Genomic DNA, 16,301 nt, shown 5'->3' with positions numbered 1-16,301 from the left:
CATGTCAGAGATTAGCATGTTATGACATGGTTTATTTGCATGAGATGCGTCATTGGTTTTTGATCGTTAGTCTATTGGATTGTAGGAATTATTCTGTACAAACAGTTATATTTATCCTCAACAGGCTTACCTCCAAGAAAAAGCACCAGAAGGAAGACAGAAGATGGATCGAAAGGTTCTTCCATATTATACATCATACATTGCCTGGCAAAGATGTAAAAAGTGATGTTATAAAACCATAAGACTTGAAATACAAATATGAAATTAGACACAAAACAAAGAAATTAGAATTATGACCACACAAACTAAAAATTATTTTAATATCCCTACATCAAAGTGTTGCCATTCTTAAAGCCAATGCACACAGTCCACTGTTGCTGACATAAGTCTAGTGACTGCCTCTAAACATCAGAATCGGAATCAAAATCTAATTTATTGCCATGGTCAGTGGGGAGCCCACTGACTAGGTAAGTGCCTTGGAATAAAGTGCAACAAAGAACAAATAAAATAAAATAAATAGAATAACATTACAACAAGGCTGTTCATGAATTTAACAGTCTGACGGCCGAGGGAAAGAAGCTGTTCCTGTGACGGGAGGTTCTGGTCTGGATGGACCGTAGCCTCCTGCCAGAGTGAAGAGGAACAAACAGACTATGTCCAGGGTGAGAAAGGTCGGCTCTGATCCGACCTGCACGTCTCTGGGTCTTGGATACATACAGGTCATGAAGAGGTGGCAGGCTGCAACCGATCACCTTCTCAGCAGAACGTACGATGCGCTGCAGTCTGCTCTTGTCCCTGGAGGTGGCACTGTTGTACAAGACGGCGATAGAGGAGGTGAGGATGGACTGGATGATGGCCGTGTAGAACTCCACCAGCAACTTCGTCGGCAGTCGTAGTTTTCGTAGCTGCCTCAGAAAGAACATTCTCTGCTGGGCCTTCCTGATGAGGGACCTGATGGTTGGCTCCCATTTGAGGTCCTCAGTGATGGTGGTTCCCAGGAAGCAGAAGGAGTCCACAATAGGAATAGGTAAACCAGCCAACATGAGAGGGGACAGAGGAGCTGTTACTCTCCTGAAGTCTATGACCATCTCCACTGTCTTCTGAGCGTTGAGCTCCAGGTTGTTGTGGCTGCACCAGGACACCAGCCGCTCCACCTCCCTCCTGTAAGCCAACTCATCTCCATCTGAGATGAGCCCGATGATGGTGGTGTCGTCCGCAAACTTGATCAGCTTCACGGACTGGTGACTGGAGGTGCAGCAGTTAGTGTACAGGGAGAAGAGCCATGGAGAGAGAACACAGCCCTGAGGAGACCCAATGTTGAGGGTCCGAGTGTCAGAGACAGTCGTCCCCAGCCGCACACGCTGACTTCGACTGGTCAGGAAGTCTGTAATCCATCTGCAGAGGGAGTCAGGCACATCCAGCTGGCGAAGCTTGTCTTCAAGCAGAGCTGGAAGAATTGTATTAAAGGCAGAGCTGAAGTCCACAAACAGGATCCTGGCATAGGTTCCTGGGCAGTCCAGATGCTCCAGAACAAAATGAAGGGCCTGGTTCACTGCATCGTCCACAGATCTGTTGGCTCTGTAGGCAAACTGCAATGAGTCCAGGTGAGAAGCAGTGATGGACTTCAGATGAGAGAGAACCAGGCGCTCAAAGGACTTCATGACCACAGACGTCAGTGCCACCGGTCTGTAGTCATTCAGTCCTGTGATCCTGGCCTTCTTGGGAACAGGGATGATAGTGGAGGACTTAAAGCAGGCAGGTACATGACAGGACACCAAGGAAGCATTGAAGATGTCAGTGAACACTGGAGCCAGCTCAGCAGCACAATGATTCAGGATGGCAGGGGAAACTCTGTCCGGACCTGCCGCCTTCCGAAGGTTCAGCCTCCTGAACTGAGTGCGCACGTCTTGCTCCATGATGTCAAGAGGAAGAGGGGGGAGGTGAGGGGGTGGCTCATCAAAAGTGACTGTGATCTTTGCTGTCTCAGTGACATCATTGGTCTTAGTTGTGTCACTAAGAGACAGCATAGTCCTTTGTTGTAAAGTGTAGCATGGGGCTGGAGAGACCACAGAGGTGTTGGTGCAAAATGGCTGCTCAAAGCGACAATAGAAGTTGTTCAGGTCCTGTGCAAGAGCGAGGTTGTCCAGACTGTGGGGGGCACGTGGCTTGTAGTTAGTGACCACCTTGAGCCCTCTCCACACCGCAGCCGAGTCATTGGCTGAGAACTGCTGCGTGAGTTTGTCAGAGTATGCGGCCTTAGCTTTCTTCAGCTCCCTCTGAAACCGATACTTCATCTCTTTGTAGCAGCTCCTGTCCCCACTCTTGCGAGCTGCCTCCTTCTCCCGTCTAATCTGGCTGAGTTTAGTTGTGAACCAAGGTTTGTCATTTGCATAACTCACCTTGGTGCGTGTTGGAACTATGCACTCTTCACAGTAGCTGATCCATGAAGTCACAGTGTCTGTATACTCATCCAGATTATTGGTCGCAGCCCTGAACACCTCCCAGTCTGTGGTCTCCATGCAAGACTGCAGCTCCTCTTTAGCTTCACTTGTCCAGATCTTCATGCTCCTCACAACAGGCTTTGCCAGCTTCAGCTTCTGCTTGTATGTAGGAACAAGATGAACCATCAAGTGGTCAGAGAGTCCCAGTGCAGCTCGAGGGAGGGCGGTATAAGAGTTGCGGAGCGATGAGTAACAGTGATCCAGCACGCTCTGCTCTCTGGTGGGACATTTTACAACCTGCCTGTACCTGGGAAGCTCCTCACTCAGATTTGCCTTGTTGAAGTCTCCAAGCACAATCACAGGAGATTGTGATCTCATAAAGATCACAAAGATCATAAAGATCTCATAAAGGCAATACAATGCAAGATTGTTCAGTGCCTTAAAACTATTACATACAGAAATATCACATGCAGCTGTAAATGATTTTATTTGTACTTTCTTAATATTTTAGTGAATGTTCATTGCAGTATGTATTTTTGCCTGAAGACGTAGTGGGCACATCTGATGGTAATTTTTCACCCCAAACACCACACCTTGCTCACTTGTGCAGAACCTATGTATAATCTGGAAAAGCAAGAAGAAACCATATATAGTATCTATTTTGAATGATGAATTTGTCAGTGCACTGTATATGCCTTGATGTTTTTTCACTCAACGCTTAAACAATTTAAACGTACACTTTTTGCTCTTTCAGAATGCAGCCATATGGTTGGCGATGACGGGTATTACCCAGTGAAACGGGTAGTAAAAACAAAAAAACAAAAGGTTCTGTTTTGTCATTACTTGATGTAGATATGTAATGTAAATATACACATTAACTGTGGATGTGTTGTTAATTTCAATGGCATTTTTTTGTTTCAGGGGAAAATAATGGAACTAATCGAGTGGGAGCCCTGCTCCATGTGGTATGGACATTTTCGCTCTTCTTTGTGATGAAATTTGAGGTTTGACTCAGGCAGCCAGAGAAGGTATGAGTCACATTCCAACATAGAACATTCCAACTTCTGTCGAGAAGTTGAGATAGTCTGGGGTGCATGCACCTTTCGAACAGTGAATAGTGCTGGATGGTTACTGCAGATGTATTCATTTGTAATAGTCACCCATCCAAGTGTAGTAGAGGATCAACCCAATAGGATGCATTCACTGGGTGGGTGCAATATGGTAATGTGTGTGTACTTGAAGTCCCTGTCCAAGGGAGAAAGGTATTGATGGGCCATTATGTTAATGTATGAGTTAAAGAGATGACAGTGGGTGCTACAATTCAGGCTTATGACCACATCAGCTAGTTATGAAAGACAAAGGCTCTATTCACATGTTGATGTACCTGAGGGGGGTGTTCAGGACATCATTGTATGAAGCTGAAAGATAGGGTCCAAATCAAGACCTCATGTTGAAAGAAGGATTTCCCCTCTGGTCAAAGTGGCTTCTTTAACTCCTGTTTCAAAACATGTCTGCATTCTCCCTTTACATGCTGTTTTAGTGTTAACATTCTGGGCCTGATACTGCAAAGGTCTGAGATCAAGTTTGTGTTCCAATGGCAATGCCTCAGTCAAACATTCCTATAGACGAAAGATATACAAATGTACATGTTCATGTATGTGTTACAAACTGAAGACCACCAAGGATCATTGTTCTTTACCCTGCTGTGATTAAATCTTTTTTTTTCTTTTTCTTGCAGTGGAAAGATATTCCAACTTGAGCGGGTACGGATGGAAGAAACCAAAAAAAAAAACAATTTGTAAATAATAATAAATACATCTGCAAAAGTGTGATCTTGATGTTGTTGTTGCAATTCATGGAGATGAATATAATGAATAAATAATTTGACCTTGAAGTAGAATAAAATTGTCATAACAGAACTGAAATCCTTTATTTCAATTTCCTCTGACCCATTAAAATATTAAAAAAGAGATGTACATGCTGGATGTGACGCCATCATCCCGCGGCAGGCAGGACATCCCGCTATGTTTTCGTGCTGGTCGACCACTGATGATGACGTCAAAGTCCGACGTGTTTGTACAATTTAATTATTCATCCAAAGCTTAAATTCACGTCTCCGAAGAAACGTCGGCGTCCACAACACGTGTACATATTTAAACAGAATGAAAAATAGAAACTACGGCTTGGGAGGTTTGGAATGGTCCGCCTGCGTTTCAGCTGACGTCAGTGATGGAGAACGAAGCGTGATTCAGCAAAACGAATAAATCACGGAACTTCCTTTCTTGCCAAAAGACTTTATATGCAGTTGACACGATTTTAAATATCCGATAATACTATTATGCGTAGAAATGAACTCGATACAAATGATAAATAAATAACGTATTCGGTCCGTGACGCCACTCCCTTCCCCAGTCGGATAATAAATATTATATCATTTCATGACATAATATTTAAAAATTAAAGAGTACATTGCATGTGATTACAACTCTGCTTACAACAGCTTTTAATTATTTTAAAATCCCGCAATTAGCTGTGGAATTACTGGCCAGCTGTACATTAATACATTGAATTGAGACCTACGAGAGAATCTGGGTCAAAACGAAAAAACGAAGCGTCAAATGCATGAAACGAGCGGAAAAAATGAAAGTAAGGCGTACATTTGTCGCTAGAAATGTGATCAAAACGCAACAAAAGCTTTTAATTGTTTTAAAATCTCAGAATTTAAAGCAAAACTAGAACGGGTGTCCGCCATGCTTTGTGTTCTATCAGTCACGTGACCAGAGGCCATTCACAAAGCCATTGAGAAATGACGCGTACGAGAGAAAGGATTTTTGAGGCAAAGTCGTCAAATATTACGGTATGCCAAGTGGACAAACGTAGTTATTGCACGTTTTTCAGTGCGCGCAGATAAAGTCTCACAAAAAAACGTGCAATAACAACGTTTGTCTACTTCATGAAAACGTAATGTTTTGACGAATTTGCCTTAAAAAACGTATCCCAGGTACATTTAATTTCTCAATGGCATAGTGAAAGGCGTTCCTCTGGTCACGTGACTGACAGCGTTCTCTCCCGTCTGAACATAAAACATGGCGGACATCCGTTCTATTTTTGCTCTAAATTGCGAGATTTTAAAACAATTAAATGCTTTTGTTGAGTTTTGATCACATTTCTTGCTACAAATGTACACTTTATTTTCATATTTTCCGCTCGATGTATGTTTATGGCCCTTCGTTTTATCGTTTTGACCCAGGTTCTTTAGTGGTGCTCACTGAAATCGTAGTATTGTGACGTTTGCCCTGCTGGCCATAAATACGCTCCAAAATGCGGGGTTTTAAATGACTTAATTGGCTTTTGATCGCATTTCTAGACACAAATACATCCTACATTATAATATTATGTGCTCCTTTTATGTAAATAACGCTTATTTTCTTTCGTTTGGACCGAGATAGTTTTGTGATTCCCTGTTAAATCGTAGTATTGTAACGTTTACCCTGCTGGCCATAAATACGCTCCAAATTGCGGAGTTTTTAAATAACTTTATTGGCTTTTGATCGCATTTCTAGCAACAAATATATTCTATCTTGTAATATTATGTGCTCGTTTTATGTAAATGATGCTTAGTTTCTTTCGTTTGGACTGAGATTGTTTTGTGATTCCCCATTAAAATGAATTATTATGGTGGTTATCTGCTCGCACTGAAAAACGTGCAATAACGACGTTTGTCCACTTGGCATACCGTAATGATTTTACGAATTTGCCTCAAAAATTGTTTCACTCTTACGTTTCATTTGTCAATGGCTTTATGAATGGCGTGCCTCCGGTCACGTGACTGACAGACTGCTCTCCTGTCTGACCACAAAACATGGTGGACAACCGTTCTATTTCGCTCTAAATTGTGAGATTTTAAAACAAAAGCTTTTGTTGACTTTTGATCGCATTCCTAGCGACAAATATATTCTATATTGGGGTGGTTATCTGCTCGCACTAAAAAACGTGCAATAACTACGTTTGTCCACTTGGCATACCGTTACAATTTGACGACTTTGCCTCAAAAATCGTTCGTCTCGTACGAGTCATTTCTCAATGGCTTTGTGAATGGCGTGCCTCTGGTCACGTGACTGATAGAACACAAAGCATGGTGGACATCCGTTCTAGTTTTGCTTTAAATTCTGAGATTTTAAAACAATTAAAAGCTTTTGTTGCGTTTTGATCACATTTCTAGCGACAAATGTACGACTTACTTTCATTTTTTCCGCTCGTTTCATGCATATGACGCTTCGTTTTTTTCGTTTTGACCCAGATTCTCTCGTAGGTCTCAATTCAATGTATTATTGTACAGCTGGCCAGCAATTCCACAGCTAATTGCGGGATTTTAAAATAATTAAAAGCTTTTGTTGAGTTGTAATCACATGCAATGTACTCTTTAATTTTTAAATATTATGTCATGAAATGATATAATATTTATTATCCAACTGGGGAAGGGAGTGGCTTCACGGACCGAATACGTTATTTATTTATCATTTGTATTGAATACATTTTTACGCATAATAGTATTATCGGATATTTAAAATCGTGTCAACTGCATATAAAGTCTTTTGGCAAGAAAGGAAGTTCCGTGATTTATTCGTTTTGCTGACTCACGCTTCGTTCTCCGTCACTGACGTCAGCTCCTCCCAAGCCATAGTTTCTATTTTTCATTCTGTTTAAATATGTACACGTGTTGTGGACGCCAACGTTTCTTCGGAGACGTGAATTTAAGCTTTGGATGAATAATTAAATTGTACAAACACGTCGGACTTTGACGTCATCATCAGAGGTCGACCAGAACGAAAACATAGCGGGATGTCCTGCCTGGCGCGGGATGATGGCGTCACATCCGGCATGTACATCTCTTTTTTAATATTTTAATGGGTCAGAGGAAATTGAAATAAAGGATTTCAGTTCTGTTATGACAATTTTATTCTACTTCAGGGTCAAATTATTTATTCATTATATTCATCTCCTTGTACGCATGTACGAATTGCATGACAACATCGAGATCACACTTTTGCAGATGTATATAGTATTATGAACAAATTGTTATTTTTTTGTTTCTTCCATCCGTACCCACTCAAGTTGGAATATCTTTCCACTGCAAGAGAAAGAAAAAAAAGATTTAATCACAGCAGGGTAAAGAACAATGATCCTTGGTGGTCTTCAGTTTGTAACACATACATGAACATGTACATTTGTATTTGTTTTATTACATATAACATCCACTAGACTAATGATCAAAAATCAATGGCTCATCTGGTGCAAATAAACCATGTCATAACATGCAAATCTCTGACATGTCAGACTTTGTCATCGCAACCTGAACTATAAAAGGTCTTTCACCTAAATATTATAATGTCAACAAATAATTTATGAACCAAAACAGATATTCTGGTAATTGGATTGCAGACACATCTCAAAGATGTAGCTACTACATACTCAGAGGGCCTGTGGAGGCTCTTTTGGAGGTTGTGGACGGATGGATGGTGGAGGAGGTTGACGGCTGGCTGGCGGAGGTTGTGGACGGATGGATGGTGGAGGAGGTTGGCGGCTGGCTGGCAGAGGTTGTGGACGGATGGATGGTGGAGGAGGTTGATGGCTGGCTGGCAGAGGTTGTGGACGGATGGATGGTGGAGGAGGTTGACGGCTGGCTGGCAGAGGTTGTGGACGGATGGATGGTGGAGGAAGTTGGCGGCTGGCTGGCAGAGGTTGTGGACGGATGGATGGTGGAGGAGGTTGATGGCTGGCTGGCAGAGGTTGTGGACGGATGGATGGTGGAGGAGGTTGATGGCTGGCTGGCAGAGGTTGTGGACGGATGGATGGTGGAGGAGGTTGGTGGTGGGTTGGCAGAGGTTGTGGACGGATGGATGGTGGAGGAGGTTGACGGCTGGCTGGCGGAGGTTGTGGACGGATGGATGGTGGAGGAGGTTGATGGCTGGCTGGCAGAGGTTGTGGACGGATGGATGGTGGAGGAGGTCGATGGCTGGCTGGCAGAGGTTGTGGACGGATGGATGGTGGAGGAGTTTGACGGCTGGCTGGCAGAGGTTGTGGACGGATGGATTGTGGAGGAGGTTGATGGCTGGCTGGCAGAGGTTGTGGACGGATGGATGGTGGAGGAGGTTGACGGTTGGCTGGTAGAGGTTGTGGACGGATGGATGTTGGAGGAGGTTGGCGGCTGGCTGGCAGAGGTTGTGGACGGATGGATGGTGGAGGAGGTTGGTGGTGGGTTGGCAGAGGTTGTGGTCGGATGGATGGTGGACGAGGTTGATGGCTGGCTGGCAGAGGTTGTGGACGGATGGATGGTGGAGGAGGTTGACGGCTGGCTGGCAGAGGTTGTGGACGGATGGATTGTGGAGGAGGTTGATGGCTGTATACCTGTCCAACCTTCGTGGAACACATAGACAATATGACAATAGAGTGAGATTTTTGTATATACACACACAGAACTTTCTAATCTTCCAGTGATACTCAGCCTTAAAAGACTGATTTACACCACATAAACTTTAAAATTACTTTCCTGAACTTTTCAGAGCAAATTCACAAACAACAACAGACTTAGAAGTTAAATTTGAGCAAGTGATGATCTATAATATGGATGGCAACATCAAAAAAGCTCTCAGAATAATTTAAATTGTGTATAATTCTAAAGCACAACTTTGGAGAAGGTTATAAGAAATGATCTTGCTGCTTTCAGCTGTTTTTGTCTACACTGAGGAACATTCTACAGCTACTGGCACTGTGGAAAAGATGTGTCAGAGCAGGGAAATAACAGTGAGACAACAATGTAAAATGGTCAGAAAGCTTTGCAGGGACCAACAATCCTCCACCACAGAACTGTGGTTAGACTTTGGAGCAGATGCTAATGTGGTGTATTGTTCCACTATATATAAAAACATTTATATGCAGTTATATGAGGGAAAGAGGTTGCTGGTGACTAATGAAGTCAAAAAAAGGGCTAATAATGAATGATGGCCTGATCTGAATCCCATTATTACATGTGCCTGAAGATATAAATACAATAACAGGCTTACCTCAAACAACCGCCAGACATAGGTCCTTCATCCGGTCCAGGCACTTGCTGGCATGGTCAGTCAGATGCCACTTGGAGTGGACCACCTGACTGGACCAAGTGCCAGGTTTCTTGCCTGGCCGAGCTAGAAACACCACAGCTCTGTGGCCCAAAGTGTGCAGTTTCTCCAGCTGAAAAAAAAAATGAAATCGCCATATGTTATGCCATAAATTTGAAAAATGCAATTACTGATGTCAAACATACCAGCATTTGTGCCTCGTCCATCACACGTGAGGCGGTGTTGTTTTTTCTTTGGTTTTTCAACCATTCCTCTTTTTTTTTCTCAAAATTTTTCAGTCGTTTTGCCAGCCTCTGTCGCCTGGGTTGCTCTGCTTGGCAAATTTTGCAGCTCTTGCAAGCTACTGCAATAACTGCAATGCAGTTATTGCAGTGCTTATTAGTGGATCCGTGTGGCATCTTGAACTGGAAAAAAAACAAAACATTTGTACCATGTATGATCCACATATCATTTTGCCACACACACACGTACATATATTAGACCTAATCCCTTTCAGGTGACATAATCAATTCATTTAATAATTTAAAATGAAGTTGTTTAGCCATAATGTAATGTAAGCAATCACTTGTAGAGTACTGCAATGACGACGTTTGTTCTTCTTTATGTTACCGCGGAGTATTGCGGTTACAGCATCCACTGTAAACCGCGAATTTGACAGTTACAAACATGGAAGCGATGGTTGCCCAAAATGATGGCAAACACTTCATATATTTCGCCATATATGACCCCTTGCGTGATAATTTCTTACCTTTCAATATTTAGAGCAAGTTCGTCGCTTGAAACTTCTTCCTCCCAGCAGTCTACGCGCGCACACGATGGGCTTTTACCCACAATTCCTTCATTTCTACTGTTCGAAATGTAAAATAAAAAAAAAAAAAAAAAAAAAAGACATATCACCTTAAAACGTAACATACCTTTACATTTTCAAAATGCATAGTGTCAACACCTTAAACGAGGGAATCACACTCAAATAAATGTTGTATAATAATGATGTATAGGTTCTCTGTCATCAATAGCTCGTTCTCATGCGTTTTTTTGCACATGAGCAAATGAAGTATTATGTCTTTTCAAATATATTAAATATTATGAGTATAATTTGACACTAAGCTTGAAACATGAATGTCTTAATATTCATTCATACAATAATCATCTTCAAATGAGTCTGATGGGCTGATACAGCCAATGCCCTGACCCTTGGCACATCCTATGAAAGATGCAAATGTTGTCTTCTATATTGGTTGAAAACCTCAAGACTGGAAGATCAATAGATAAATTGTCAGACTTGTGAAAATTACATTTAGTGAGAAGGTGCCAGTGTTATCAAGGACCATATTTCAAAGATAGGTGAGAAAGGAATTTGTGTGTCAATTGTGTATGTGCTATGCAAAGGAGATATTCCAGCTATCTTCTTTGGTGTGGCTTTCTGTTGTTTTAAAGCTTAACAAATATAACCAAATTAGAGAGATACAATATGCGATTACGTCTTCTTCTTCTTTCTCTTTGGTTTTCTCCCTTCACTGGTGGATCATCTTCCTCCATCTCCCCCTGTCCTCTGTTTCCTCTTCTCTCAAACCTACAAACCTCCTCCTTCACCACTTTCATCAATCTCCTCTGTGGCCTTTCTCTCCACCTTCTGCCTGGCAGTTCCAACCTCAACATCTTCCTACCAATGTACTGGCTCTCTCTCTCCTCTGTACATGTCCAAACCATCTCCATCTAGCCTCTCTGACTTGGTCTCCTAAACACCTGAGCACATGTGCTGTCCCTCTGATCCTATCCATCCTGCTCACTCCCAGAGAGAAGCTCAGCATCTTCATCTCTGCTACCTCCAGCTCTGCCTCCTGTCTTTTCCTCTGTGCCACCGTTTCCAAACCAGCCAACAGTGGTAACACTGATAGACCATTGTTTCATGTCAATTTGTCACCAAACTTGCTACTGTGTTTGTCTTTCATTGTTTAATTGTTTTTTTTGCCCCTTCCCTCCATGCCCAGTTGCCTTCCCAAGTCGGGGAGAGTAGAAGAGAATTCCCATCTCAGCAATTGTCAGATCCTCCCATCAAAAGGGCGCCAACAAGCTCAACAAACATAGTGAGGCCTAACAAATACATGAAGCCTGTTGGCCCTTTTCATTCAGACATGAACTCAGAGATAAATGAGATGACTTCCCTTCCTATCCAGAAGTAGTCAGAAAGATACGGTGGCACATCCAGATGATAAATAATAAGATGTCTTCTCGGGTTAAAATTATTGAACTCTTCCTTTAACTCAAAAGTAGGATCTGTGACTTGTGCACTCTTAGTGCCTTTGTCAGCAGTATTCAGGATGTAATCCAGGTTATGATATTTCTACCTGTTCTAAGCTAACTTCGATGAGAAGCATTTACTGATGACCTTACCCATTTAGGTGGCCAGGGGCCATGGAAACCCCTAATTCTAACCCTAATAACATTCAGAAATAAGTAAGGTAATGCATTGCAACACCTGCTCATACCATTTGACTCATTATTCCTGCAACAAAACAGCAGTCTCATTCATCGTACTGCTTTGGTTTACCAAGTCTGTGTGTTCCTATGTGTACTTGCACATGATTGAATAACATACATAAGCATTGTACAGACAATTTTAGTGGCAAAAGAAAGTCAGTGAAGTGAGTGAACATAGCCTGTTAATTGACTTTATTGAGGCTGCATGAAAAGCCGTATTTCACTGCCCTACCAACAAATCTCAAATTAATAATTCATAATTTACATAAAAAGCATCAGCATCTACTTCAAAATAGTAATAGTACATAACTCAGAAAAAGAGTCAATTGCAGGACAGTTTATTTTAACATTTCACATTCATACTGCAGGCCAGGTAATTACAACAGTTTTCCTAATTTTTTAATGAGGGAGGTCAAAGTTCAGAAGAGGAGCTACAATCGTAGTGTTCTTCATCTTCGGTGGAGGAGCTGCTATCATGGGGTTCTTCATCACCAGTGGACGAATCATCGAGAGACAAGGCTTGCGATCCAAAAACACGTTGGTACGTTGAGCGAGCTGCACCCTGCTGAGCTTGAATTGCTGACAGTCTTCTCTTCAGCAGACAAGAGTAGCCCCTCACGTCCTCTCCCAGTCAATGCATCTGTGCCGCCTGACAGTGACATTACAATAAGTTAGACTACTAACCTAGTATATCAGTACAAGTAGCAAATAGAACTGTACTTTGCTGAGTGATCCCTTCTGAAAGCTGGGAGGAAATCTCTTCAATATTTCCAGCCATATTCCTCATGTACTCCCAGTGCTGCTTGACTTCACGGACAACAATGACCTCCTCTTCCTTCAGGTGGTTCAGCAGCATTACCTTGTCGAAGACCTTTTTTTTCTTAAACATATCACCATGACCTGCAAATCATCATATACATTTTTTATAGTGGTGAACTACTGCCCACAGTGTCTGTGTACTTTCAGAGGATCTCCTCCTAATGACACCAGGCAATTTCTCCCATGGGACAGAATTATATAGAAGAGTGTCTCTTTCAGTTTTCAAAAGTAAAAAGGAAGTTGTCTCTGGAGCTTGTCTGATCCAATCACAGCAACCTCGGTCAAACCTGTAATTGCTTCATCTAAAGCCTTTACAATGTAATTAAAAATAGCCTATAGATATGAAGACAACTGAACACATCCTAGATGTACTTACATTCCCAAGGCCAGGAATAGTTTTCCTCAGCCAGGAGCTTGTTGGGAGAAGGGAGTTTGCCAGTTTCTGGCACAACAGCATTGTATTTTGTGATGGCATCTTCTAAGGATCTCTTTTCCACTGAAATCTTTTTTCTAAGCAGATGTCTTCTCTTGTTGCCATCTAGAATATTAAACAGAAAATACTGAATATGTGCTCAGTCACACATTATTATCAAAAACTTGTTTTCTTTCGTTCTGTTCTTACCAGCCTGACGATACAGCTGATATTTCCGCTGCTTAATGCTGAGATACAGTCCTTCAATGGTTTTTTCAAGTTCATTTTGACTGCATGGTCCTTCTGATTGAATATAGAAAAAATAATTAATATTTATTTTACGTCAGAATTGTACATAAAACACTGAGGTATTCACCTGCAGTCCACTGTTGAACATCAGACACCCATTGCTGAACAGTGTCTTCCTGAATAGACAACTCTCCAGCCAATTTCTTGAGCTCCTCAGACGCTTCAGCAATCCTCTGCACAGTCTGTGAAAACCCGTGTTGGATTAACAAACAATTGCAACTAGTCTAATGCACCATGAAACACACAAGTGTGGTCTTTACCTTGATGTGTCGTTTGGCCAAAGTCCGGTCAAGATTTTCTGTCTTCCGCTTGTTCCAGCCAATGGCCTGGATGGTAAGGATGTCTGTGCGGGCTGAATGCACAATGGACACACATTTATGTTACTAGTTGATTTGTACAACTTTAGCTGTAACTTTTTTTTCACACAAAAAAAAAAATGTACTTACCAGCTTTTGACATGTACTTGGAACATAGGGCTGCTCAAGAAAGGAAACGGTTCACCTGTTCAACTTCCTCCCCTATTGTTGTTCCTGCTCCCTCTTGGTTCCGTCCACCCCATTCCAAGTGAAAGAAATATGCATGTTACCATTTGGACGAGGACAGAGGGAAATAATGTGAAATTAAAGCCCCTGACAATCATTACCTCACACATCCATGAATGTGCTTTAGCGTGCATGATGGAGAGAAAGGGCTGCATGTTCAACAGGACCTGTAACTCAGGACAGTGGCCAACAACCCTCTGCAAATATGGCCAATATTTGCATACCACATCAGAGCAAAAAAACTGAACATTGTGTGAAACAAGCTGTTTCTGGAGATATAAAGGATAGGCAAATATCTCCCCACGGAACATGTTCAGTCCCTTCAGCAAAATGCCATGACGACACACTGCAACCTCGACCCGTTCCTCATCTACTTTACTCGCAGACTTGTTGGAGGACTCTCGTGCAGCCACCCATTCGCTTCCACCACACCTGCCTTTCCCAGGATTCTGTTCAAGATGAAGAAAAACAGATGTAGACAGAGCAAAGCGTGCAGTGAAATTTAAATAAACTTTACATGTCCTGTTGATGCCCTGATGTGGTTGACGAAGGAGGTCACCTCGGTGTCGTTGGCCAAGAAGACACCTTCGAAAAAGCCATTTGGTCTAAAAGACATAAAGCAGGGGTGACCTTTATCAAGGTTCCATGTATTGCATGCCGTAGAAACAACTTATACATACCCTGAATGGCTCTTAAAGTGATAAAGCTTGCGGTTCCCATCCACTGAGACAGCTAACATTGAGGGTGTGCAGGCTGGGCACCGAAACTGATCAACTTCAGACAGCCTCTCAACTTCAAATTTTGCGTACGACCATTCCAGGAATGATTTTTGTATGGTGTCGCCACATAAACTCTTTCAATTCTGCAGGCAATTAGTCCAATGATGTACTAACCCGACCAAAGAGTTTTGTGCGCTGCTCAAGCATACCAACGAAAGCTTGTCGTTACATTCCTGGTGCAGTAATCTTGAGCTCTTCGTATGTAGCGAACAAATCCACTGTGTACAGCGTCTCAAAATGGACTGTAGCTGGCCAGTAGCCACTTTCAATCAGCTCACTAATACCGACATCCAAAGCTTTCCCACAGGAGCAGCTGACAGTTGGGAGGGACACATTGTATCGACCTAAAATATGTACATAACAAAATTTTCGAACAGAAAATAGAAAATATAATTCATACACAAGGAACTGACCATTCATTCCAATCAGAATTACTTGCTTTCCTGCAGAAAAGGTTGTTTGCCCAGAGCAGCAGTCATAGCATGGATGCATTACTGGCAAAATGCACTCTGGGAAGATAGGAAACGAACATAATTTAAAAGAGGTTGTGTGTATATATATATATATATATATATATATATATATATATATATATATATATATATATATATATATATACACACACAATATTGGTGGCATATATTATCTCAGTACAGACCTCTTTCATGGAAGGAGAATTTTCCTCCCTTCTCTTCCCTGATGTGAGTGGTTGGTGGCAGTGGCCTGTAGAATCCCTCTATCATGGATGATCTATTATGGAAAACCATGGAATTGTGGATGGAAACATCACAGGCTGCACAGTGAAGTGGTCTAGGCAAACAATCCTGACATTTCACAACAGCAGTCTTAGATCTGCAGTGGTGACAAGTTCCCTCTATAGGCTTCTCAGACTGTAACATCTGATTAACCATATACGGCCTTAACACAGTCCACTTTTCCAGAGTTGAAGCTTTCCTGTCTTTCCAGTGTGAAGGTGCTGGGTCTATGGCAGGTCCCAAAAGGTCCTGCACCTCTTGAATGAGGGATCCTAGAAAACAGGGTAAGGTAACCAAATGTAGCAGCAATAAGACAAACATGGAAAGAAGAGGGTAAATAAACTGCTGCTAAAATATATATCTTGAACGGTCTCAGTCACGTGCTGATGTCCACTTGTAGATGGAGCACATGGCAATGAGTGCATGCTCCCAGAAGTCACTGTTGAGAGTAGGGAGATTTGTTTAAATGGACAAATGGACTCGAAACGTCACAATAAAAAGCAGGAAAATAGTAGTATGTTGAAAATAAATCCATAGATCTGTTGACAGTTCGACATTAAACTACTGAGGCTAAGAAGAAAGTCAGAGCAGGTACTAGTCAAATCAAACATTCCAACTGTCAAGAACCGGTACTCCTGGATG

At 42.1% G+C, this 16,301-nt stretch overlaps 1 protein-coding gene and 1 long non-coding RNA gene across 3 annotated transcripts; both read right to left on the bottom strand.

Annotated features, from left to right (window-relative positions):
• Window positions 1-12,443: 12,443 nt before the first annotated feature.
• Window positions 12,444-14,076, bottom strand: LOC128769872 (uncharacterized). Of its 2 annotated transcripts, none has more exons than XM_053883919.1 (7): window positions 14,030-14,076; window positions 13,844-13,935; window positions 13,651-13,765; window positions 13,485-13,577; window positions 13,239-13,400; window positions 12,764-12,943; window positions 12,444-12,692 (listed from the first exon to the last, which is right to left on the bottom strand). In XM_053883919.1, exons 1-7 carry the CDS (start codon window positions 14,040-14,042, stop codon window positions 12,547-12,549), a joined length of 801 nt encoding a protein of 266 aa, XP_053739894.1. In that variant the 5' UTR covers window positions 14,043-14,076; the 3' UTR covers window positions 12,444-12,546. The 2 variants fall into 2 exon arrangements, with proteins under 2 accessions (XP_053739894.1, XP_053739895.1); XM_053883920.1 differs by having other exon boundaries at window positions 13,485-13,574.
• Window positions 14,077-14,811: 735 nt separating this feature from the next.
• LOC128769873 (uncharacterized) lies at window positions 14,812-15,966 on the bottom strand. The gene is made up of 3 exons (XR_008416431.1): window positions 15,563-15,966; window positions 15,318-15,413; window positions 14,812-15,248 (listed from the first exon to the last, which is right to left on the bottom strand). It is a non-coding gene; the product is annotated as an uncharacterized LOC128769873 (long non-coding RNA).
• Window positions 15,967-16,301: the final 335 nt, after the last annotated feature.

This window comes from Synchiropus splendidus, chromosome 13 (genome assembly GCF_027744825.2).
Source record: "Synchiropus splendidus isolate RoL2022-P1 chromosome 13, RoL_Sspl_1.0, whole genome shotgun sequence".
NCBI lineage: Eukaryota > Metazoa > Chordata > Actinopteri > Syngnathiformes > Callionymidae > Synchiropus > Synchiropus splendidus.
Note: the sequence above shows the minus strand (reverse complement) of the source record. Positions and strands in the feature narration are given on the sequence as shown.